Source organism: Giraffa tippelskirchi, chromosome 13 (genome assembly GCF_054371585.1).
Source record: "Giraffa tippelskirchi isolate mGirTip1 chromosome 13, T2T-mGirTip1v1.2.pri, whole genome shotgun sequence".
NCBI classification, from domain to species: Eukaryota; Metazoa; Chordata; class Mammalia; order Artiodactyla; family Giraffidae; genus Giraffa; species Giraffa tippelskirchi.
Window position 1 is genome coordinate 41,166,027 of NC_137287.1, and position 24,612 is coordinate 41,190,638.

Below are 24,612 nucleotides of genomic sequence, written 5' to 3' on the forward strand. Positions count from 1 at the left end.
AGCATCCCCTGCCCCTGCCCCAAAGCTCACTCAGCGGCCCCCTGGGGTGGGATGGGTCCAGACCTCCACGTGCACTGGAGGCCCTGGAACCAGAGGGGCTGCTGCGGGAGAGAGCTCCCCATCGAGGGATGCATGTCAGTGGGGCAGGGGCCGTGCGGACCTGAGGGAGCAGCCAGCCGGGCGGGTGGGGGCGCAGCTTGGGCCGTGGAGCTCTGGAGCGCTGGCGGAGCAGTGCCCGGGGCCGACAGCAACCATATGTTGGGAGAGGAGCTGTGCGTGTCCCGTGTGGCCCCTGGGGCCCGGCCTTCCTGGGCCTGTCACAGGCGATTTTCCCTGCCTGAGTGGCAGGCCGGCCAGCAGGCGGGGCAGCGGGGGCTGTAATCTCTGTGTGGCTCGGGGTCTGTCCCCCCACGGCTCTGCATGCTGGCCCTGGTGCTCAGGGCAGCCTCGGCGACAGGCTGAGAACGGGAGACCCCGGCGCCCCGCCAGACCCCCGCCCCTCGCGGTCACCCCTGTCCAGGTCAAGGTCGGGGGCTACGGAGGAGCCTCCGGCTGCTGCTGTTGTGGGCGGGCGCCCGGGGCGGGTGGGAGTGTGCGGGGCCCAGAGCCCAGAGCGCAGAGGAGGCGGGAGGCCGCGGCTAATTTGTACACTAAGTGCTTCTGACAGGGCTGCCTCACAAGTAAGAACACCCTGCCGCATGCCTCGGGAAGGCCACCGCAGCCAACGGGTGGGCAGCCAAGCGGCCTGGAAGGGGCCGGGAGGGGCCGGCCGGCAAGGACAGGGGAGGCGGCCCAGGACAGGTGCCCCGCGGGTGCGCGTCAGGAGGCTGTGCCCTCGTCCACTGCTCACACCGGTTTAGGTTCAGGTGCCACCAGCCCCCACCTCAGCGCCTGCAGCACCTCCCGGGAGCAGAAGTGTCCCTGAGAAGGGTCTCACCTGCGGGCCCCTGACCCCCATTTCCCTCAGCCCTCCCTGGGGGGGAAGGTGTCCAAGGAGAGTGGGCACAGGCTAGGGTCTCCAGGCCAGCTGACAGGGAGGCAGGCAGCCCCTGGGCCCATCAGCTCTCATGTCCTGGGTGTCTTGGGGCTGCAGTGATGTGGGCCCAGGCTTCCCGGGACACCCTGGGGTGACGGAGCCTGGCCTCCCCAAGGACAATGTCCGGCATGGCCGCGCAGCTGCGGATGGAGCGGGGGGGTGGGGTGGGGGGGCGGCGTCTCCAGGCGCTGAGTGGAGATGCGTTGTGGCAGCTCCTTGCCGCCCGAAGCCCGCCCGGAGCGAACACTGCTGGTGGCTTTAATTGCTTTCACATTCGATAGGCTGGCCCGAGACAGGCCTCTTACACTCACCGCGGCCTTGGCACCCCAGCCCCCTTCTCGCTGGGAGGCTGGCCTGTCTGCCTGGCTTCACACGGAGCCCGGGCTGGGACTGCAGCCCGCATGCTGCCCAGCCCGGCAGGGAGTGGGCACAGGGCGGCCATCTCCCAGCCCTGCATGCCCTCTGCTCCGCCCATGACCAACAGATCGACAGGCACCTGGAATGCAGGTGTCTCTCTAGGAAAAGCCTGGCACAGGCATGGCCCTTCTGAGGCTTCGTGGGTGCCAGTCTGCAAACCACCACAGGGTTGGGCCTGAGCCTCTGCCCCACCTGGATGCCCTGTCCTTCCTGGCGTGCAGGCAGCGGGTGGCAGGGGGCCCCTGAAGGCTCCCTGGGAGGCAGGCCTGGGTACCAGCCCAGGCGTCCTGGAGAGGCTGTGCTTAGGTGGACACAGCTCTGTCCCGGAGGAGCCCAGGGGCCCCCAGGAGAGACAGACGAGGAGGAACTTACAAAACAAAACATCTTTATTTGGTCCGTCGGAGCCTGAGTCTGGAAACACCCATGGGGTCATCCTACAGGGATGGGGCTGACGTTGATAAAATAGTCTCTGTGTCAGAAGAGCTGCCGTATGTACAGGATTAAAAATACTCACAGCTCAGAGTAAGAGAAGGAGTACAAAGGGGGCAGGGGGGCGTGGTCTAGTGCTTCTCCGGGTGTGAACCCCCCAACTCAGAGTAACAGGAGGAGTACAAAGGGGGCTGGGGGTCTAGTGCTTCTCCAGGTGTGAATCTGCGCCCCCCACAAAGCCCCACGGAAAGCGAGGGACCACAGTTAGGGCCGCTCGCTGCCAGGGGCTGCTGGGCCAGGCACCCAGGAAGCGGCCTTAGTCGTCCCCAGGCAGAGACAGAGCTCAGGGCTGAGCAGCACAGGGAGGACGCTGGCTCGGAGGCAGGGGGTTGTGGGGCTAGGGCCCACCCTGTGTGTGCCTGGACACAGCCCGGGGGACTCTGGGACTCTGCTTCTCCTGGCAGGTCAGGTGGTACCAACCACAGGGCTGGGCCCAGGCCCACCTGACCACCACCCTAGCCCCGGCCCAGGGCATGGCTTTGATCCTGGCTGGTGTGCCAGGAATTGCATAGTGTCCCTCCCCACCCTGGTTCAGCCCACAGTTGCCAGGCACCTGCCTCTTGGGACCCTGCGGGGGCTCCAGAGACCCCGCTGGGGCTCCAGGGACCCCTGCTGGCTGCTTAAGGGCTTGTGTGTGTGGGGGGATATGGGGGAAACTGAGGGAAGGCTCTTAATCTCATGGCCACCAGGGGGTGGTTCCTACTCTCACCCTGGGGTCTTGACCTCTGATCTCCCCAAACTGGGGTGGTCCCTGCTCTCATCCTTTGGCCCTGGCCTTGAACCCCTAGAATAGAGGTGGTCCCTACTTTCACCCTGGGGTCCTGGCCTGACCCAACAAGGGGGTGGTCCCTGCTCACCTCAGGGACCTGGCCGCTGATCACAAAACCGAAGTGGTCCCTGCTTTTACCCTGGGGTCCTGACCTCTGACCCCCACGAGGGTGGTCCCTGCTCTCATTCTGGGGTCCTGGCCTCTGACCTGCCCAGATTTGGTTTTGGAGCACATGGCTGCCTGACCCAGGCAGGAGACCCAGGCCTATGGAGAAGGGGCAACCTCACCCTGACCCTGGAGGTTGGAGCCAGACCTCAAGGTGGGCTAGTCAGAGAGGCTGGCACACAGTCCCCTAGAGCTGGAGGTGGGTTCGAGGTATTCTGCTGGGTGGCTGGGAGGCCCTGGGGAGGAGGAGGGCACGGGGGGAGGGCCAGGAGAGCTGTGCCCATGGCTGGAGCTCCCTGGGTGGGGGTCCTGAGATTGTGGTTCAAGCGTCCTGTGTTGGGGTCTCCCTCATAAAGTGCGTGTGGGGGCAGGCGCGTGGGGGCAGGGAGGTCACAGCGGCCGGGGCCCGTGCAGGCCAGCGACCTCGGGTGTGAGTGGGGGGCTGTGGCTGCCCTTGGAGGCTGTCCAGTCGCTGAGGAAGGCCTGCGCTGCCTTGCGGTGCGCCAGGCGGTGGGTGATAGAGAAGCCGGCGTTTCCTTCCAGCTGTGACAGGATCACCAGGACCTGCCTGGGGGAGGGGGCCAGTGAGGGCCTGCGGGGCCAGCGGGCCGCCGGGGGCGGGGCGGGGCGGGGCGCACCTGTGCAGTGGCGGCACGCTGTCCTGGGTGCGCAGGCTGCCGCGCGTGGACACCACGTTGAAGCTGTCGGAGCAGTCGCACTGCACGTGCAGGTAAGACTTGGGGTGCCGGTTCTCCACAACCACGATGAGCCCCGCCCAGCCGTGCGTCAGGTAGTAGCAGGTCATGCCCTCGCGGCCCTGGGCACAGGCAGCGCAGGTGTGGGTGGGCAGGCCGTGGGCAGCCACCTCCTGCCACCCCCCCCCACTCACAGGGCCCACGCCCGCCCACCCACCTCGTGCCGTTCGCCCCTGCTCTCTGTGAGCAGGATGATGGCGTCGGCCAGTGTGGTCGGCTGGGCCTCCACGGGCTCCACCATGACGAGCCTCGAACTGTACACAGCCAGCACGTGGCCGGGTGCCTCCAGGGAGCTGCGCGGGACCCCCGTTGAGGGGCTGGAGGCTGCAAGGAGCACGAAGTGAGGGAGCGGGCAGCCCTCCTCCTGGGTGCCAGCGGAGCCACGCCATAGGTACGGCGTGGGCAGGGCCCGGGGCCATGTGGGTGGGGCAGCGCTGATAGGGACGGTGTGGGCGGGCCCCGGGGCCATGTGGGCAGGGCCCGAGCCGAGTGGCCACAGGGTCGCCTACCCTGCAGGGCGGGCGGGCCAGGCACGGGGCCCCAGTGGTTGAAGGCACAGCACACCACGGCGTACTCGCCAGGCTCCAGCATCACATCACAGTTGACGAACTTCTTCACGGCGCGCTTGCTGTGGGCTAGCAGGCGGCCAAGGCTCAGGCGGCCACCGCTGCCGAAGGAGGCCCGGAACACCAGGACACACAGGTCCAGGAGGTGACTGTCCACTGAGTCCGTGCGCCTGGGCGAACGGAAAGGTCGCGAGTGGCCAGGCCCCGCCCCTAGACCTGCACCACCCCGCCGTCCCGTCCCCAGTCCGCCCGGCCCACCTGCTGCCCTCCTGGAAGAGGGCAAATTCTAGGGACGCGCGCTCCAGCACCGTGAGGGCCGTCACGCCCACTGGCCCGCTGGCCGAGCTGGGGAAGCTGCCCTGCACCCGCGCCTCCTGCCAGTCCGAGTGCACCTTGCAGATATCCACGGAGTCGAAGTACCTGGGCAGTGAGAGGATGGCCGGCTGAGTGGACTCCACTCAGCTGCCTGCAAAGTATGCATCCCTGGGCAGGGTGACTGCAGCAGGCTCTCGCCCACTGGCAGCTCTTGGAATCCGTGTTCAGAAACCCCAGTCCTGGCTGTTGTCTGTGGACACCGCCAGGGGGCGTCAGGCCCTAAGGCTGACCCACGGGCAGAGCCCCGGTAGAAGCACCCTCACCAGGCAGTAGACAGGCTGAGCTCCTGGGAAAGACGCTGTATGCGCCAGGGTGAGCGGTGGGTGATACCTGACGAAGTCGCTGTACTCCATCCAGAAGACACCCTCGCTGCTGCCATGCGGCATGAGCTCACTTCGCAGGTGCCCCGGCCAGTGTGGCCACTCGTCTGACCAGCTGCCGTTCCAGGAGAAGCGGCCCCAGGGGTTCCGTAGGCGCAAGAGCCTGCGGACAGACCACAGGATTGGGCCCCGCCCCCGCCCCCGCCCCGCCCCGCCCCACCCATCCTTACCTGGAGCCCTGGACATCCCGGACATCCAAGATGGAGTAGGCGTGGCGGGGACGCAGGCCTAGACTCTCATAGGCAGCATCGTCCACCTTCATGTTGCCCCCACCACAGGAGGCACCCATGAGGAACCTGTGCAGTTAGAGCAGCCGACTGACCGGGGCCCCATGGTATTGGGGCGGGCTCCCTCTCTAACGAACACCTGTTGTCCCGGCCTGCCTTGGGGAGGTGCAGTTCCAGGTGGGGGTCTCCCTGCCTGTGGGAGACCCACGTGGAACGCCGGGTCTCAGGAAGTGGTGGGCCAAGCTCAGCGGGGCGAGCAGGCCTGGGTCCCTTGGAGGTCTGGCAAGGCTGGGGGCCCTGCCAGCTCAGAGATGCTGCTCCCCAAGGGGTGGAGCCGTGCCATTGCCCACCACAGCTGAGGGCAAGAGTACTGGACCCTCCCCAGACACTGGCCAGTGCATGCCGGGGTTCAGAAGCCCCCACTCCCCCACCCATCCACCCCGGGGGCTGCTACTGCCACATGCCACCATGGAGCTCACTCCACGTGGATCCCCAAGGGTGCTGATGGTCATCACAAGCCCAGGTCAGGACAGGGCCTTCTAGGTACAAGCAGACAGACAGCACCCTGTCTGCCCTCACCCCATCCGAGCAGGTGGGGTGGCCGGTGCAGCATGGGGAGCTGGGCCTCCCAGCCGTGGTCAGCCCGTGCCAGAAATATCTTGTGAAACATGCGTGCAGATCAGGGTGCTGGCCTGACTACCCCCGTTGCTCCAGGCCCCCAGCGTGGCTGTCCCTCTTACCCAGCCTCTTTAGAGCTCAGCATTTTGGCCCAGATGAGGTCAGTGTCCACCGGTTCCTCGCGGGGGTTCGTGGAGCTGACCTGCAAGGCCAGGCTCTCACAGGGGGCGCCGGTGAGTGTGGCCAGGCCCTCTATGGCGCGCCCAGCCTGGAGCGCAAAGTAGGAGCCGTGCAGCTTGGCCAGCGCCTTCTCGATGAGGGCCACCCACAGCTGCTTGCGCTGAGCCTGCGGGGGGGGGGTGTCGGGGGGGCGGGGGTGCTGGAGTCGTGAGGCCGCTGCCTCCTCACGCCTGCTGCCCACCCGCCCACGCCCCCGCCCACCTGGGAGAACAGCAGGAAGCCAGCCTCGTCGCAGGGCAGCATGTCGTCCACCAGCACCGTCGTCCACGTGCCGTCCTTGCACAGCCGCACCTGGTAGGCACCCTCTGCACACAGGCTGCGTGTGACCATCACCCGCTCAACCAGGTCCGGCCGCTCGGCCAGCACTGCCAGGGCACTCAAGAACCTGCACGAGACGGGTTCAGGGGAAGCTCGGCCTGCCTGCCACCGCCCCCGCCCTGAGTGGGAGCCCCACACTCACCAGCAGTTCCCCAGGAGACCCTGCAGGATATCCGAGGGCCGGAGTGTGTGGAACACAGACCAGGAGGTGCTGTGGTCCCTGAACACGGAGCAGTTGATCTCGTGTGGCCGCAGCCACTGTCGCACGCGCTGCTGGACACTGTCGCCCGCGGGGAATCCCACAGATGCAGGCCCGGGGGGGAAGCTGTCGTCCACAAAGTTCACGCTGTTCTGCAGAGACCACGGCCACAACTCAGGGCAAGCCGAACCCCACCCCACCCCAAGAGAGTATCCAGCTGCCTGAGCCCGAGAGGAAAGGGGGCGGCATGCAGCCCCCAGCCTGCAGAAGGCACGGCTGAGCCTCGTGAGGCCCACACCACCCTATGCAGGCATGGTGGACCGCAGCCAGCCAGGGCACACCAGGCTGGCAATGGGCCAGTGGGAGGAATGTATGCCCCAGGGGACGGTGCAGGGCCCAGCCTGGAGGCTGCAGTGTGGTTGTGGGGCGTCGAAGGCCCTAGGAAGAGACGCAGGGGACCTGACGGGGTCAGGGTGGCCGGCACACAGCTCTGGATGGGCTGCCGGCAGTGACAGAGGGCAGCAGCCCAGGGGGACAGACCCCCCCCGGCCCCCGGGGGTGACGCCCTGGGCTTAGCCTCCTGCAGTCCAAGGGTAGAGAGCACGCAGGGCACCTGTCTCAGCTGGGGCTCTGCAACCGGGGGTAGCACCTGGCCTGCCTGTCCCCACCTTCTCGTGAGGCCACTGCTGCCGGCGCTCACGCTGGGGGTAAGGGGTCACGGAAGGAGAAGGGCCCGAGGCTCTCAGGTGAGCGGTCACATGGGGGTCACCGGAGCTGAGGCTGAGGGGAGAAGGGACCGTGTGCAGAGCTGCACCTCACGGCAGAAGGAGCCCAGGCTCGGGGGGGCGGGGAGAAGGGACCACCACGGGGCTGCACCTCCCAGAAGAAGGAGCCGAGGCTCGGGGGATGGGGGGGGGAGAAGGGACTGCCGTGGGGCCGCACCTCCCGGCAGAAGGCCACGATGTCCTCCCACAAGGCCTTGGCCTCGCCCTCATCCGTCTGCCGCCGCTTTTCCACGAGCACGCTCTCCCTGCGCCGCAGGGGCGCCAGGCCCCGACGCTGGGCCGCTAGGCGCTGGGGGGTGTGGCAGGCGGCACAGTGCCTGGCCCGAGGCACATTGAGCAGGGTGCAGGCGGGGCAGGCCCACTGGCCTGGGCGCTCGGGTAGCGCCGTGGTAGGGGGGCGGCTGGCCTTGTGGGCTGGGCAGGGCCCGGACCTGTCCGCACTGCAGTCGGTGCAGCAGGCAGGGGTGTCGCCGTGCTCCTGGAAGCCGTGAAGCTTGGAGCAGCCGCACGCTGTGCACCGGGGGGTCGCCGTGGGGTTCCTGAGCGTGCACCTGGCGCACGACCAGCTGGTGAAGTCAGGGCTGGAGGGGCTGGCCGGCGTGTAGCGCACGCTGTCGCCGCCCAGGTCAATGATGTCACTGCCCGGCGTGGTGCTGCCAGCCTCGCAATGCGCAGGGCTGGCGGGCCGCAGGGGGCGCAGCGTGGGGCCCCCCTCGGCCGCCTCCTCCTCCAGGAAGCTCAGCTGCTTGCCCAACAGCAGGTCTGCCAGGCGGGAGGCCCCGGCCGCGGGCCGCCCCAGGCCCTGGGGGGGCCCCTTGGAGCCGGCAGAGGGTGAGGGCTGGGCGGCCTCAGGCACCGGTGGCTGCAGCTGGGGGGGCACCTCGCGGCGGCTGCGAGGCACAGGGTTGTTCTGGAGGGTGGGAGAGAAAGGGCTGAAGGGTGGCCCCCGGGGGAGCTCCTGGTCCACGGCAGAAGGAGGGTTGGCCTCGGCGCCTTCCCCAGGCTGGGGCGGGGTGGGCACACCAGGGAAGCCTGCAGGAGCCACGACTTCCGGGACCACAAGTGCCTCGGGAGGGATCCTGGGCAGCGAGAGTTTCCGGGGTCCCCCGCAAGCCGAGCAGGAGCTGGCCATGGGCGTGTTGTGCAGCGTGCAGCGCTGGCAGGCCCAGCCACTCCCAGGCGCAGCTGTGCCCCTCTCCTGCCCCTCTGCCTCCGCCGGCCGCCCGCCCGCCGGTTCCACAGCCACTGGCCCCGCCGTCCGCAGGGGCCCTGCCTCGTCCCGGCAGCTGCTCGGGGGCTCTGGGGGTGCGCCATTGATGACGGGCAGCGGGGGGGCCCCTGGGCCGGGCTCGGGGGCGAAGCCACACACCTCGCAGGCCCCCCTGCCCAGAAGGTTGCGGAATGTGCAGCGGGCGCACGGCCACTTCTGCTCCTCCACGCTGAGCCGCAGGATCTGGTCCAGGTCGGGCTTGTGGCGCGGGGCCTCGCAGATGGAGCACTGGCGCTGGCCGGCCGGGTTCAGGAAGGTGCAGCGTGCGCAGGCCCATTCCCCGACCGCGGCCATGGGCCCAGGCGAGTGCGTGTGGCTGCAAGGGAAGGCCATGGTGAGGGCTTTCTGACAAGGGCGTCAAGAGCATTCAATGGGGAACAGACAGTCTTTTCAACCAACGAGCTAGGAAAACTGGATCTAAATGCTAAAGAAGGAATCAAACCCGTACCTCACGCAGTATTCAAAACTTAACTCAAGATGGATCAATGACCTAAGAGTGGCAATGAAAACTATGAAACTCTTAGAAGCAGAAAGTGTGGGTAAATTTTCATGACCGTGCAAGCAAATGAAAGAGAAAAAAAAAAATAACATCTAAACTAACATCTTCCATGAGTCAAAGGACACCATAAAGAAAGTGAGAAGATACCCTACAGGAGACAATGTTTGCAAACCGTGCGTCTGACCAGGGTCTAGCATCCAGAACGTATGAAACGTTCTTATGACATGACAAGAACCTGGTTTTAAAAATGGGCAGAGGATTCGAGGCGACTTTCCCCAGAGACACAGGGAAGCCCGCGGAAAGTTGCTCAGAGGGTCAGTCAGGGAGATGCAAAGCGCACCAGCCCATCTGGCAGGGGAGGTGCCAGGACCTGGAGCTGGAGAGACCCGGTCTCCCATGTCACTGGGGGAGCGCAGAACAGCACAGCTGCTGCGGGAAACCATTAGATGGCTCCCAAGAAGCTACAGAAGGACCACAATTAGGACCCAGCAATTGCACCCCAGGTACGTGCTCTTCACCAGCACACATCCACACGTGCTCATGGCAGATCTGCCCGCAACAGCCAACTGGTGGAATCAAGCCAAGTGTCCATCAATGGGTAAATGGATAAACAAGACATGGAACACTGTTCAGCAGCCAGGAGCGAAGCACACACACACACCAGCAGTGAGCTGCGACACGTGGCATGACTCACCCACGGGAAGGTTCAGGATGGGCAAACTCAAGAGGCAGGAGGAGCTGACAGCTCCCGTAGGCTGAGCAGGGGGTGGGAGCGGGGCTGGCCCCTCACCCGCCTCTCAAGGCCAGCCCACAGGGGGGGCGTCCACGCCACACCCACCGTCTCCTGCCCTGACAGTAGCTGCTCTGCTCAGCAGAAACATCAACTGTTCTTTACAGTAAGGTGTGGAGCTCATGCTTCTCATGCTACGTTTATGCCAAACGCTCCAGGAAAAGAGAAAACTTCCCTCTTCAAAAAACAAACAGAAATCCTTCCCCAAGCAGCGTGACTGCTCCTTCGCCCAGTGCAGACGGACGCCGCCTCCCCGGGTGCGTGGCTGAGCAGCCTCAGGGCTGTCCGCAGCTGCCGCAGTGTCCGAGTGGTGGACGGGCCCTGGCCGGGTCAGCTTGGGCTTCTGCGTCACCAAAGCCTAAGAAATCCCCTGCTGCTCCCCATCGAGGAAGGCCCACAGGCAAGGCATGGGCGCACGAGGCCACACAGACAAGCCACACATACGCTGGAGCCCGGGCCCAGGTTCAGACAGCCGCCCCACGCCCCGTGTGCCCCTGTGGCCTGGAGGAGACTTAGGGGAAGACTCAGGCCTGCCTGCACTCCAGGCCCCTGGTGGTCCCAGGCGTGCTGAGCACACACAGGAGAGCAGGAATCCCAACCCTACACCCCTCACGACCCAACGGCTGGCCGGACCTGGGCCCGAATGAGCATGAGGCCACACCGGGATACTCGGCTGCTGTCCCGGGATGGCGGGAGGCGGTGCGACCTGCCTCCCTCAGGGACCCGCACAGCCCATGCCTCAGTCTCTGGTGTCCCGGATGGGTGGGGACAAAGTGGCTCAGGGGGCAGCGGCGGGGTGCCCAGAGGAGCCTGGGCCTTCACCACCCTAGCTCCAAAGCCAGGGTCACCTCACAGCACCCTGACGCACCGGAGCCTCTACACAGACACTCCCAAGCACCGGGTGCTTTCGGAGGCTGGGGCACCCACCCTCAGGACACAGCATCGTTCCTCAGGACGCAAAGGCCGGCAGGTGGGGACGGACAGCACACACCTGCTCACCCTCAGCTCTCCGGGCTGCAGCCTCAGCTCCAGGTCAAAGGGAGGCGGGGGCTGCAGGAGCTGGGAGATGGCCTTCAGCTCCCCGGAAAGCTAAGCGGAGTAAGTGGGGTCCCCACTCAAGGACCCCACTGGTCAGACCAGCAGACCTGAGGCCACGCTGCCCGGCAGGACGCCCACCTGATCCTGACCCCCAGCAAGTTCCAAGGGGCACATGGACACCTCCCTCCGAGGTCACCCTCAGCCAGCCTTGCACTGTCCCCTCACCCTGTGTCCCCAGGGGAGGCCTGGAGCTCGCAGTGGTCGACGCCCACACCAACCCCAGGTCCTACAGGCCTTGCAGCTCCTGGTCTGCCTGACGGTGGGATCAAGCCCAGACCTGCAGGCTCTTGAGTGGAGGGGGCGCTGTGTGGCAGGTCCCCACGCGCCCGGGGCCCCTCAGGGCAGGGACGGCTTGGCCGGGCCGCCTGCACGTGCGTGTCCCCGTGTGCAGCAGAGGCATGGGGAGGGTCGGCCTGCCTCTGCTGCACCAGCCCCCCGCCTGCTCCTCTCGTGTCTAGTCGGGTGCCTGTGGATTCCTCAAGGTCACTGGCGGCTCTTCTTCCTGACTCACTCCGGGTGGCACAGTTAACTGCCGGCGGTGCTGGGCCGGAGAATGAGAGAGGGTGCCAGCCAGACAGGTGATCTCTCTGCCACCTGCCTTGGGGCCCGTACCCCTCTCTGAGGCCTAGCAATTCCCCTCTCCCAGCAACTTATCCTGAGGATGTAAATACATGGAAATGGAACGACGTGTGCATGCAGACAGGCGTGAGGAGATGCACTGGCCCCTGGGGAGACACAGGTCGGACCAGCACGGCCACCACCCTGCACACGGGCGGGACAGCGTGGGGAGGGTGTGGAGCGACCAGGGCCCTCCCTGCGTGGCTGGGGGCCTGGGAGCGGTGCGACCACTGTGGAAAACAGCCTGGCAGCTCCTCAAGTAGTTCAACACAAACTTACAATCAACACCAGCAACTTCATTCTGTGTAGCTACGCAAGAGAAGTGATGACACATGTCCGTGCAAAATCCTCTCCACACATGTCCACAGCGGCAGACCCACAAGTCCCAGTGTCCATCAGGTAACCAGCAGGCCTACTCCACACGGCAGAGCATCGCTCAGCCAGAAAGGGGTGAGGTCCCGACACTCGCTACCACGTGGACGGCCGAGAACGCGATGCTCAGTGAGAAGCAGACACAGAGACCACACACTGTGTGATTCCCACTGTGTGAGTGGAGCCCCTGACGGCAGGTGAGCCCCATCCAAACAAAGCCAGCACTGACTCAGCACAGGGAACCGAGGCCCTCTGCTCCCCAGCCGTCCCTCTGGACCACAGGCCTCCACGACGATGTTCACTGGGGTCACTCAGCAAGACCTCAGTGACCCCCAGAAGCCTGCCAGGAGCCAGGTTCCTGCTCCATGCACGGGCCAGCTGCCTAGATGGTGAGCCCAGGACACGCTCAGGGCCCACAGACACCAGCTACTGTCCTGCACAAGTGAGCAGTGTCTGAGGGAAGTGCCCACCAAGGGCTGCCGGCGGAGGGCGGTGTCTGCAGCCCCTGAGGTGGGCCAGGGTGCCGAGGAGGCCAAGGGCCACCTCTGGCCCAAGGGCGGTGGACCCCGAGTGTCTGCCGTGCCCGCCCTCCAGTCAGGCTGCAGGACGCGGAGAAGCTGGGGCATCCGTGTGTGGGGGCATGTAAGAGCCCAACCCACCAGGCCTGAACGGTGGGCACGGTGGCTGGGCTGCCCACCCCTCACCTCAGCACCCAGAGGTGGAGCTCGCGGGGGGAGCCTGGGTGGCCGGGGATGAATCCAGCGGCAGCTGCAGCTGGAGAACGTGGGCACGTGGAGAGAGGCTCGTCAGTGGGACCCACAGCCCCTGCCCCCTGCAGGCAGCCACGTCACAGGACGACACGCATGCGGGCCATGGCAGGGCCCCAGATTCCACAGGAAGCAAGCCAGCATTCTCGGTGCGTGCTGAGCCCCCGGCTCCACCCAGCAAGCAGCTCCAGCAGCCGCTCCAGTGCCAGCGGACAAACAAGCCCCCAGCCTGAGGCAGTGGCGGTCCCGGCCCCTCACTTGTGGTTCTGAGACCCCCAGCCCAGCTCTGCGGGGCAAGGGTCCCGGGTGTGCTCTGCTCAGTGAGCAGTCTGAGTCGCCTCTGGGGTGATGAGTCACCAGAGGGCCCTAAGGGACAGGACCCACTTGTCTGGGAGGCCCCCGGCCGAGCAAGGGCACCTGACGGCCGCCCCTGCTCCACCTCCTTACCTTCGGGCCCGGGGCCGCGGGGGCTGGTGCTGCTGGGTGCCCAGGCTGTCGCCCCACGCAGGCCTCCCGGGGCCGCTCCTACCCCAGCCGGCCGCTGCCGGGGGCCCCGGGCAGGGCAGTCCCCGGGGGAAGCCGTGGTCTGACTCGGTCTCGGCGGCCAGCGAGGAGGCGGAGCTCCCCATGGCCCCCGCGGCGGCCAGGCTGAGCGCCGGGCCTGGTCACAGGGTGCCGGCGGCAGCAGGCGAGGTGGAGCATGGAGGAGGGCGGCCTCGCGAGCCGGGTAGCCGGGCTGGTCCGAGGAGCACAACAGAAATGACAGAGACAGAGAGAGAAGATACGTGTGACTCACGGCGCCCAGAGGATCCCAGCGCACGCGAGGCTCCCAGGCAGCAGGGCGCCTGCAGCAGGGCCACTGCCAGGATACCCACCCCCAGCCCCACGGCGCCCCCGGGGCGAGGCGGCCATGCCACAGTTGCTAGCCTTCAGAATAGGTCTCACCCTGAAAGAAACAATCTAGGAGATATTTAACCAGAGAAAAGCAGCTGGAAGAGGAGCTGGCAAGCCCTGGCAGGACGGCCCTGGGCACCGTCCACAGGGAGACAGTCACCACCACAGCCCTTATGGAGGACAGGAATGAGCCTGGGTGCTCCTGCCCTGAGGTGGGGGGCAGGGGGCCCGTCTCCTTTCAGACGAGGTGAGGCCTGGTCACGCCAGGGAATTTGCCTGGGCCGCCTCTGGGCTGAGGTGGGTGTCCACTTTGCTTTCTGGTCAAGCAGGTGACCAGCAGCTCTGCCTCAGCCCCAGGTCCATCACCCACGACTCCCTCCCAGCAGGTGCCCAGGAAGCAGCAGCGCAGTGGCTCTGCAGGTGGGAGGGCCTGGGCCCTGCCCTCAGCACTGCAGTCAGGCCAGTGAGCCAGGTGGCAACACGCCCTACCGGACCTGTTCCTCCAAGGGACCCAAACCAGGGCAGGACAGACTGCCGAAGGTCTGGTGCCCCTGAAAGTCACCCACCACTCAGGCTTCCCCTCAGCTCAACCAGAGCCAACTGGGGGTGGGGGTGCGGGGTCCCCAGTGGCTGCAAAGCCAACACTCCCCATGTCCACTGACAGGAGGGCCGCCTGGTGGGAGCGTCCGCGAGCCGCAGGTCTTTCTCACTCCTGACAGCCACGTGGAAAAGGCAGGACAGGGAAACAGAGTCACGTCACCCGACACGCCGCCGGGTCCATGTGAGCCTGGGACCACCTGCATCCAGTCACAGACCTTCCTCTCCTGCGGTGGATGCTCACCCCCAAGGGGACGAGTCATGCTCGGGTGGTGGCTGCGGCTAGAGCCCTGCACCCTGGGTTGCGATGGGGCGCTCACGGCAGTCAGGCCCACGCCGAGCAGGTCCTTCAGGACACTTGCCTCTCCATGGTGATGAGGCAGACGCACCGCAACCAGGCCAGCTCCCAGCCTCCTGCCCCCACCCCATGCGGGCGCCTTCCCAGGGAGAGAGCCCGAGCCTCTCCAACACTCCCTTTCCGCAGCCAAACCCTGAGCAGGTGAGGCCTCGAGCTGAAGCTAAGCTGCAGAGGTGCCCACGGAGCAGGACCACCCACACCCGGGTCCAGGCTCGGGCTGATCAGGAGCTCGGCCTGTGCCCCCTGAGAGCACAGAGGACGGCTGGGGGACGGCCCACCCGCAGCCAGAGCCCAGGGGAGCGAGGACAGGGCCTGGCCTCCATGAGGCCTCGGTCTCAGGGTGCCGGGCGGAGTCCTGCAGCAGGGAGACAGGTTGGTGCTTCTGGCCAATGGACTCTGGGTCCTGGCTATAAGCCTGTGGGCTGGAGCTGCTGCTCCAAGGCCAAAGTCCAGACCCGTCCAGGGCGGGGAGGGATGCGTGCCTGGAAGACCTGCCCCAGAGCCTCGCCTCTCAGGCAGCGCCCAGGCTCCAGACAGTCCAGAAGCTGGGCCTCACACTACGGAGTCTAGAGGCCGAGGGCATGGGGCCTGACTCGGCTGCTCCTCGCTGCCGAGTCCAAGGCCACCACTGTCTAGGCCAGCCAGGGCCACAAGGGACAAGGCCTCCCCCAGCCTGGCTCTGCCCACAGCTGGGCCAACAGGGAAAGGTGCCTGGGGGGCTCGGCAAGCAGTCAGCAAGACTCCCCGGGACCCAGGTCCTGGTACCACCTGGCCACTCCAACTGCCCAGGGGGCACACACCTCCTGTCCTTCCCAGGTGCACTGTGAGGCCCAGACACCCCCCACCAGCCAGGCCAGGACCTTTAAAAGGGAGCTGTGGAGATTCTGCTGAAGGTTACCGCCAATATCCCCTGCAAACCAGCTGCAGGAACAAACAGGAACCAGCATTCCACTACCTGGCCTGGGAGGAAACGGTCCGGCCGCAGACCCTGCCTGCACATGCTCCAGGCGGCCACTGTCTCTGCACCTTGCCCCCAAAGTGTCCAGCTGCGGTCCGGAACCTGGACCCCTGTGCGGGTCACGTGGCCGGCAGGGCTCTGCTTCCAGGCCCCTGCTTTCCGGGAGGGAGGGGTGCAGACAGCCCCCCAGAGTGACACCCACAGGTGAGGGGTGGCTCGCCAGCAGGGGGACAGGAGGATGGGACGCAGGGTCCTGGCATGTTCTCTGTCTCTAGTCGTACCCACTCAGTCGAGCATCAAGAAAAAGGAAATTTCTGCCAGGGAGCCAGGGACGCCACCACGACTTCGCTTTCCAGTTCACAAGTTCAGAGCAGCTTGAGGACGGGCGCTCGCCTCTGGCACTTCCACTTTTCTGCTGGCCAAGTGGCCGCAGAGCAGCGTGGCCTGGGCAGCTGGTGACTGCAGGCCTCGCGGGGGCAGAGTTGCTTCAGAGACACGAGGGCACTGGAGCCTCCAGCTCACCCCGGGGAGGCAGACGGGCTGTGGGGAGTATCTCTGCAGCCGCCTCTTCGGGAGCAGCGGCGGGGGGGAGCGGGGGCGGCGAGGGGGTGCGAGGCCCCGGCAGTGCAGCCGTGGAGGGGTTGGCGGCAGGCACTGCCTCCGCTCCAGGCTCAGCCCAATGGCTGAGGAAGCAAAGCCACAGGTACTTCCTCGGGACACGGACACCTCGGCTCTCGTCAACAGCAGCTATCGGCCTACTTTCCCTCTGACGTCTCGCAGCGCCGTCCAGGCCTGGCCCTCGGTTCAGCCACCAGGGAGGGGGACCATGGCCCCCACCCTCAGGAAGCAGACAGCAGGGCCAGAGCCACTGCTGGAGGGAGATGGTGCCACCAGGACGCGCAGGGAGGCCAGAGCCCCAGACAAGTCCTCACTGGAGGGACAGCGCGTCCTGGGACGTCAGGAGGTCCCCGCTGCCCCCCCCATGACCCCCAGCTCCCTGCACTGTCCTGGAAGCACCAGCACAGCCATCTGCAGAGTGACCTAGAGTAACAGGTGTGCCTGGGCAGGTGTCCAAGTCCAAACTCCATCCACACCTTCCTTCCCCTCATCCAGGAAGGTGGAGATGGGTGGGCCGGTCCTCATCCCCAGGAGGCTACAGGTGCCATTCTGGCCCCGCGCCCCCAGAGGCCCCTCCGAGTTCAGAGCTGGGTCACCAGAGTGGCCTGCAGCTGACGCAGGATGCTCGCTGACCACCTGCCTCGGTGCGGCTGGGGCAGCGCTGGGCACAGGGAGCCAGGGACACCAAAGGAACACCACAGGCCTGCTGGGCACTCTTGGTGGGGGGAGAGAGGGGATGGGGTGTGGTCCTGCCTGGGAACTTGGCACAAGAGGTTAGGCAAGAGACACCACCATGTCCCTGCTTTGGGACATTCCTGCGGGTGCTAGGTGGGAGTGCTGGAATCAGTGCGGGCAAAAGAGTGGCTGATTTGGGGGCAGGGAGCATCCAGGCCGAGTCTGGGCTTGGGCTCTTACACACCCAGCCCTGCAGGCTTTTCAGCGACCTGCTCAGGCCCAGGAAAACATCCATGGTTTTAGAGAACCTCTAGGGTGCAGAGTCCTTCCCGAATAAAAGACAAGCATCGGGGGAGGTGGAAGCAGGGGCTGGAAGGACCTGGATGTGCAGGCCATCCAATCCTCCCCACAGCCCAGCTGCCCTCAGTCTCAGCTTCCTGTCTGTAAAGCAGGGCTCAGCAGGACGCTGTCTGAGACAGGGGTCCAGAGAGTGCCAAGCAATCACTGAGTTTAAGCCTGGCTTTCAGGAGGTCATGAGGTCACCAGCCTGGTTGCTCAAGGGGAGCAGCACTAGAGAACTTCAAACACAGAAGAAAAGAGAAGCGCTCCTCCAGGGAGCAGAACAACCCAAGAGGAAGTGAGAGGTAGCTGACACCAAGGTCAGGCCGCACCCACCAGCAGGGCTGCAGAGCAGGGGCTCCCAGGCTCCCTGCCCATCTGGGGCCCTCCTACAGGCACCTGGGCCACAGAAACACTACCCTTCTCCCCACGCTTGAGAAAGGCACTCAGAAGTGGAAGGATCGACTTACCCCATCTCCCCTGGAGCCCAGCTCTGGGGGCGGGGTCCTCCCACAGGGGCTTACACTGCCCCCAGACGAAGGCATAGGGAGAGGGGCCCCGCAGGAGGGGCTCTCAGGAGAGCACAGAAGGACCAAGCACCCAGCTGAGTCCCAGCTCCCCCACAGTTCAGCAGGGCTCCCAGCCACAAGACCCCAAACTCCCAGGCTGGGCCTTACTGGGGTCCTGTTGTCTGCAGTCTGGTCACAAACTCCTGTGTGTTAAGGGGGCCCGAGAGCCAGCCCCATCAGGGCCATTTGATCACACAAGACTGCCCTGGCCAGGATCAGAGAGGCCCCGCTCCTGCGAGCAGCCCGGCAGACACTCTGGGGGCCACCACGGGTAACTTTTCGGTTCGCTCCAGCGCCAACAGGAGAAGAACAGGAGAAGGAAGCGTGGTTGGTGACCAGTGGGCAGACAGGACGCGCCTGCTCCCCCACTCCACCGGGCCGGCCCGGACACTTCCCCTAACGCCGCCGCGGCCGGGACAGTGACTGGAGGTAAGGGCACTCAAGGGCAGGGGGGACTGAGGCCGCCTCCCGCGTCTGCAGACCTTGGGCTGGTCTCCCGCTGCCCGACGCCCGAGGTCCTGGCGGGTCCCCTCTACAGCAGCGTCCCCAGACCGGCCAGTGCCCAGGAGGAGCCGCCCGTCGGCCACGGCCTCCCGGGGGTCCGGGCCGCGTCCCCGGCCCCGGCCTGGCCCGGGTGACAGGACTCACCTCCGCAAACCCGCGGCGCCTCCTCAGTCCCCGAGGCCCGGCTCGGTCGCCCGCGCCGGCCGGCCCACAACTTGTTCTCGGAGGGCGGGCGGGCCCTCTGCCGTCGGCGCGCGGCCCCGACAGCCTCTCGCTCTGAGTGGCGGAGCCGGCAAGCGCGCCGACCCGGCCCGGCCCGCGCCGCACCCTGCGCCGCCTCCGTAGCGTAGCGCCCGGCCGGGGCCCCTGCCTACGGCGCGCCCGGGGCGCACGCGGCGCTGTGAATCTCGCGCCCGAACTACCGCTCCCACAAGGCAGTGCAACGCGCGGGGCAGGCCGGGAGGCGGAGTCCAGGACGGCGCGCGGGGCAAGCCGGGAGGCGGAGTCCAGGACGGCGCGCGGGGCAAGCCGGGAGGCGGAGTCCAGGACGGCGCGCGAGGCAGGCCGGGAGGCTGACTCCAGGGCGGCGGCCTGTAGCCGCCTCGACTGGCGCCCTCCGACGTCCCCGGCAGTCCCACTCGCGGGCGCCGAGGGAGGTGGCCGAGTCCGCTGCCTGGCGGCGAGCCGTGCTGGAGGAGGCGCCGAGGAGGGAACGAGGACTACAACCCCCAGAATGCCCGGCCCGCAGGAAGGGGCGGGACCTTCAGCGGCCCGGCGCGACGCTTCCGGTTTCCGTGCTGCGAGGCGCTCGGCTGCGGCCGGGGTCCGGCTCTAGCCCCTGAGGACCGCGGGGCCTGTAGACGCGCCACCTCTCTCCCGGGTCCCTCCAACTTTTCTGCTTCCTCGGGACCTGCAAAGGCTTAACGGTCCGACGCTCCAGTTTCGCTGGGCCGACAAGGGCGACGCCACTCGGGGGATGACCTGGGCGCATGGCGTGTCCGAGCCCCGGGTGCTCCTCGGCCAACGGATGAACCAGCACCCCCGGGCCGCCGGGAGAGCCGAGGGAGGCACAGCGGACAGCTCGGCCCCCGTCAGGGAGGAAGCCCTGCGGGGTGTGATGCGCTGGGGCCTCCGAGCAGAACCCGCCGCTCAAGCGCATTCTGTCACTGCTCGTTGGGCAGCGGGAGGTCACTCTGACAACCCAGCAGCCGCGGAACTGGGGGGTAGGCCCTGCCCCTGGCCCCCTGCGCTCCGTCGCCTAGGGCTTCTGGAGGCAGCAGGACCGGCTGAAAGAGCTTTGGTGTCAGCGGTTTACTTGGCTCTCCGAAGCACGGGGAGGTCTCAGTGAGGAGAGGGGACGCTGGTTTTCGGGGGGCGTGTGGAGCCGGAGAAGGCACGACCCACGCAGTAAGACGGGAGCGAGTCCCCTTGGCTAGGACAGATTTAAGGAGAGTGGGCGTGGTCCAGTTCCGCCTCCACACGGAGAGGAGTTCTGCACGGGGAGTTGGGTGATGTTTGCTCCAGCGTCCGGTCAGTAGGACCTTCGGCGACAGTGCTCAGGGCTCCTGGAAAACCCATCTCTCCAGATGCTGCAGCCAGGACAGCCTCGTCCCACCCCAGGTTCTCGGGCTTCAGACACAGCCAAGACAGCCCCTTCCTGAGTGCCCGCGGGGACTCAGCCCGCCCCCATCTTCCTCACCTGCATGAAAGTGGCAGTGACAGGCCTCTGACCAAGGCCTGGTGGCTGCAGAATCACTTGAGGACGGAGTCAAGGGCTGACTCCTAGTGGTGGCGCAGTGACAAGTCCCTTTCCTTCCCTGGGCGTTGCCTGGGGTGACGGTCAGAACTAATGTCCACAGCCCTGTAGCCTCCTAACAAAACAGCTGAAGTTGAGGCAGGTTTCTGCCAGCTCACTCTAGTCCTGGTTGGGGACTGGGTTGGGAAAGAGCAGGCACATCCCAGCCCTGCTCAGTGAGGGGCACGGCCTGCAGTGGTAGGCTGGACGGGACAGCTCATGGTGAGCCGCGCGAAAGAGGGCCATCAGCCTGTGAGCGTCTCAGATGTACCAAGGCACGCAGGTGCAAATTTTCAGGAACCGCAAAGCAGAGGGTGACTTTCAGGAGATAGCCGCCTGGAGGGGAGGGGAGACCCCAGGGGCAGGTCTCTCCCATGCTCTTCTCGGCTTTAGGACACAGCAGTGAGGACACCCAGATGCTCTTGAGTAGAGGGTCTGCAGGGACGCGGGCACAGGGATCCTCCTTGGTGTGACAGGCACGTGACAGTCGAGGCCAGCAGGCTGAGGACTGGACACACCTGTGCTCTGGCGGGGTTTTACGTGAGGACCTGTAAACCACCTGCTTTGTGCGACGCCCTCACAGGGCCTCCGTCCCATGGTCTCCGAACCTCCAGCAGACAGAGCAACAGGCACTGGGACCCCTAGGCTGGGAGTGCAGAGCAGCCACCCTTCAGCGCGGACAGGCCTGAGCTGGCCTCGGCCACGGCTGGGCAGTGCATGTGGGACATGAACCCGAGGCCAGGGCGGCTGTACAGTGGGGCAGAGCCTGGCTCTGTGCACTTTGGTCATGAACAGGCCAAGACCTTGGCCTCTACAGCTCTAGCAGCGTGAGGGAGGTGCTGACTTGAGACAGGATCCACTTTGGGGCTGAGGGTGGAGGGTCCCCCTGGGAGAGACACCCTCCCGCCTCCCGAGTCCCCTGTGGCCTCCCCGCACTCTCTGGGTGCACCCCACTTGGGCCTGTCCTGCGAAGAGCTCTCCAGGAAGTGCGTCCTGGGCAGCAGCCAGGCCCTGCCGAGTCACATGCTCTCCCAGCCCACCCTCTGCGGAGGGGGCTGGGACCCCTGCAGGCCAGGGCAGGGACCTCAGCGTTGGCTGCTGGGACCAGCAGGGCTGTGGAGAGCCCCCCCCCCCCCACTCAGCTTCTCCCAGGCAGAGATGGGTCCTACAGGCTCCAGACAGGACGTAATCCAGTGTCAGTCCCAGGCCAGCAGAGACTCCCTCAGGGCCGCCGGGCTGGGGACAAGGCCTTTCCAGGTGCCCACTGACCTCCTGAACCTGCTGCAGCAGCTGGGCACCCCGAGCGCTGAGCCCCCCTCCTTGCACAGCTCCACCCAGAGCCTAAGGGTGAAGCCTGCAGCCCAAGGCCCAGCACAGTGCTGCCTCCCTGGCCGCCCCAGCCACGTGGCCCACAGTCCCACATAGCAAGGACTGGGCCGGGGGTGGGGGGACAGGTACAAGTCCCAGCCCCTCTACTGAACTCGGTGATGCCCTGGGTTGACTCTGGGGAGCCACCCCTTAGCACCAGGGGGCCAGAGCGGGACCTGATCCTCTGCTGGCCCCCTGGAATCCTGGCCAGGGTGCAGACTCCAGGCAGAACTCCCACGACACATCCACACCCTCCAATTGTGCCCCGCCCCAGTGCCCAGGCTCCTGACAACCCTCTGATTCCAGTGCCCCACCCCCAGCTGAGGATGAGGCTAGGGGGCCCTGCTTCCTGCAGGCCAGGCCCGCCTGTGGTCACCTGGAGCCACGTGGTTAGCAGCCCTGACTCAAGCCCTTCTCTGCCCCACTGGGTGGTTGGTCAGGGCCTGTCTCCACCTATGTCTGGTACACAGGTACCTCAGTGCTGGGGGTCACCGACACCTAGCTAAGGAATCAAGTGTTGGGGACTTCTGGCTGACCCCCCTTCAAGTCAGACTTGGCCACTCACCCTTAGAGCCACTGGAGCCCCTGCCAAGCCTTCCCCCACAGTCCCACAGGGCCTGTGCCTCTCCAGTGTCTTCCTTTGGGTCCTCTGTACCTGCCCCTCCGGGAGCCCTCTTGATCCATGATTACACATCCCATGGGTCCTGCCCAGCTGGCCCTTGGCACCATGTTGGCAGCCAGGCCACACTCAAGGGCCATGTCCTACCATGAACACATGGCCCTGAGGCCCCACTGTATCGCCCTGGCCCAGGAGGTGCCCTGGTTAGGCTCCCTTGGGGGCCCAGCCTGGCGGGGGAATCCTGCATACTGCCTCTGGGAGGAACCGGCTGGACCAGGCCTCCTGCTGCCCAGCCCAGGGGACACTCCGGGGAGCCTCTGGCCAAACCCCCAGCAGTGCCTCTCACTAGTGTTGGGGCCCGGGGCACTCACATCCTGTGTCATCCAGGCTGCTGTTGCGTGGTTGGGAGATCTTTCTTGGGGTGAAAACAGGGTGAGCGTGTAGGTCAGTGCCCAGCATCTGCGAGAAGGGCTCGGAGCAGCTCAAGTTCACAGAAACAGACCCAGGCTGTGTGGCGAGGCATGGCAAGGCGAGGAGCAGAGTTCCAGTGTTTATTATTGTACATATATATATATATATATTTCATGTGTATACACAGATATTTTTCTCTCTTGGAAGTATTAAAAAATTGATCAACCTTCAATCTATAAAAAATACCTACTCTACATGATACAAAAATCTCTCCTCCAAGTTTACACTGATTTACACCCAAGGCTTTCCCCAAAATGTACAATACGAGGCAACATCTTAAACCTTAGTGTAGAAGGTGGGCCACGCAGAGGGTGCAAGGACACAGGGTCACACACATGCTCACACACTCGCACGCACACACACTCCCTCATGTACATGCTCACACTAGCAGGGCCCCCACCCCACCCCCTCCAGGAGGCTCCTGGCTGTACTCAGGCCCTGGGGCAGGCCCGCAGCCCCGGGGGGTGACGCTGCTGCTCCTTGAAGGAGTCCCCAAGCCGCCAGGAAGGCCCTGACCTGTGGATGTGGGGGCCAGCCCTGCCTGGCCTCCTGCAAAGTGCACCTGGCAGAGGAACCACGACTCCTGAAGACCTCCGACTCCAGGAGGAAACTGGCTCCAGATGTGTGGACTCCTGGGGGCAGTGGACATCCGCTCAGGGAGGAGGGCCTGCACCCCATAGTCAGTGACCCCCACCCGGTGGCTCTCACATCATAGGATTAGTGCAGCCAGGGTGCGGCTGGGGCACAGCCGTGACCCGCAGGCCCCTGGATTCACGCTGGACCAAGGGGCCCCTTCCAGTTGGGCGCCAGCCCAAACAGCCCAGGAAAGCTGGGGGCACTGCAGCGCCGGGCCAGACCCTGACCAGACCCTGACCGCACTGTCCTTGCCTGCCTATCCTACCCCACGTCTGGCGCCAGGGTTCTGGGGCCTGTGTGCTGTCCAGGGGCAGAGCGGGCCTGGACGGCACCAAGCAGGGCGCCTGGTGGCCGCGGGGAGCAGCACCCCGGGGGGACCCGTTTCCCTTCCTCCCCGACCTGGTGGGAAGCGCGGAAAGTCAGAGGAGCTCGCCCAGCCTGAGGCTGTTCTGGAGCCCCTCCATCTGGCCTCGCCCCGGCTCAGCTGTGTCCTCCCGCTGGGCTGGGCGAGGGAGACCGCGCGTGCTGGGCGGAGCCTTCCTGCAGCTACTTGACCTCCAGGATGGAGGGGTTGGTCTCCATGATGGCCACGATGATCCTGTCGATGTAGTCTTGCAGCCGGAAGTTGATCTCCTCCTGCTTCTGGATGGCGTCCATGAGCTGGAGGGGTTGGGGGGGCGCAGGGTTGGTGCCTGGCGCCGGGACTGCGGACGCCTATGGGCCACGTGGGGGCAGGGCATGTGGGGGGTGCACGGGGCGGGGCCACGTGCTGCGTGGGGGTGCACCACGTGGGGGCGGGGCATGCAGGGGCGGGGCCACGTATGGGAGTGGCCATTACCTCATCTCGGGAGACTGAGCTAATCTCCGCGGCCAGGGACTCCGAGAAGGCCGTGGAGAAGAGGCTTCTGGCGCCCTGAATGCTCAGGTTGATGATCTGCCCGTTGAGCTCGTCGTTCTGCTCCTTTAGGCTGCGGTTGTCCTGGGGGACACCGGGTGTCACTCCCGGTCGCACGGGGCAGGCCCTCCCGCCGGGTGCGGCCCCAGCGCACCTGCTTGAGCCTGCGGACCTCCTGCTCCAGCTCGCTCTCCCGCGTGCGGCTGTGGTATTCCTGCAGGCCCGTGCTGCTGCTGCGGCCCCTCCGCTGCTCGGCCTCCAGCTTGAAGAGCTGCAGGTGCTCCAGCTGCTTGCGCAGGTCCTCGATCAGCTGCGGGGGAGCGAGCTCAGCCAGGCCGCAGGGGCTCTGGGCGGTCCTAGCACCTAAGGGGGCGGCCCCTGCTCACCTCCTGGGTGGCCTCCTTGTCCCTCTGAAACTGGTGCCTCTCGTGGCTCAGCCGGTCCCCCAGCTTCCGCCTGTTCTCCTGCTCGTCGCTGAGCCGCACGGACAGCTCCTCAATCTCATCCAGCAGCTTCTGCTTCTCCTGCAAGAAAGAAGGTTGTGGTGGACACGACCGCATGCC

At 65.9% G+C, this 24,612-nt stretch overlaps 2 protein-coding genes across 11 annotated transcripts in view; both read right to left on the reverse strand.

Annotated features, from left to right (window-relative positions):
* Nucleotides 1-1,821: 1,821 nt before the first annotated feature.
* CAPN15 (calpain 15) lies at nucleotides 1,822-18,773 on the reverse strand. 6 transcript variants are annotated; one of them, XM_081558382.1, is made up of 14 exons: nucleotides 18,410-18,679; nucleotides 13,201-13,489; nucleotides 8,709-8,925; nucleotides 7,497-8,249; nucleotides 6,498-6,706; nucleotides 6,239-6,422; nucleotides 5,920-6,143; nucleotides 5,123-5,248; nucleotides 4,903-5,055; nucleotides 4,456-4,617; nucleotides 4,141-4,367; nucleotides 3,789-3,955; nucleotides 3,515-3,693; nucleotides 1,822-3,440 (listed from the first exon to the last, which is right to left on the reverse strand). In XM_081558382.1, the coding sequence occupies exons 2-14, from the start codon at nucleotides 13,380-13,382 to the stop codon at nucleotides 3,431-3,433; spliced, it is 2,793 nt and encodes a 930-aa protein (XP_081414508.1). In that variant the 5' UTR covers nucleotides 13,383-13,489; nucleotides 18,410-18,679; the 3' UTR covers nucleotides 1,822-3,430. The 6 variants fall into 6 exon arrangements, with proteins under 6 accessions (XP_081414508.1, XP_081414507.1, XP_081414504.1 ...); XM_081558381.1 differs by having other exon boundaries at nucleotides 1,822-3,444; XM_081558378.1 differs by having other exon boundaries at nucleotides 7,497-8,925; nucleotides 18,410-18,745.
* A 3,812-nt stretch (nucleotides 18,774-22,585) lies between these two features.
* Nucleotides 22,586-24,612, reverse strand: part of RAB11FIP3 (RAB11 family interacting protein 3) — a 57,457-nt gene continuing 55,430 nt past the window's right edge. For all 5 annotated transcript variants that reach the window (XM_081558425.1, XM_081558427.1, XM_081558424.1 and 2 more), the window contains 4 exons: nucleotides 24,436-24,573; nucleotides 24,204-24,359; nucleotides 23,993-24,133; nucleotides 22,586-23,814 (listed from right to left, as the gene is read on the reverse strand). In XM_081558425.1, the coding sequence (XP_081414551.1) occupies nucleotides 23,701-23,814; nucleotides 23,993-24,133; nucleotides 24,204-24,359; nucleotides 24,436-24,573 (549 nt within the window). In that variant the 3' untranslated portion in view covers nucleotides 22,586-23,700. The remainder of the gene's footprint in view (nucleotides 23,815-23,992; nucleotides 24,134-24,203; nucleotides 24,360-24,435; nucleotides 24,574-24,612) is intronic.

Bases quoted from the DNA above. Each gene is read 5' to 3' on its own strand.
- CAPN15 (XM_081558376.1), bottom strand. From the start codon at position 13,382: ATGGGGAGCTCCGCCTCCTCGCTGGCCGCCGAGACCGAGTCAGACCAC. The intron at 3,956-4,140 runs GTAGGCGACCCT...TGCTCCTTGCAG, and splicing joins TGGCCCGCCCGCCCTGCAGG to CCTCCAGCCCCTCAACGGGG. The intron at 3,445-3,514 runs GTGCGCCCCGCC...CCCCTCCCCCAG, and splicing joins AGCGTGCCGCCACTGCACAG to GCAGGTCCTGGTGATCCTGT.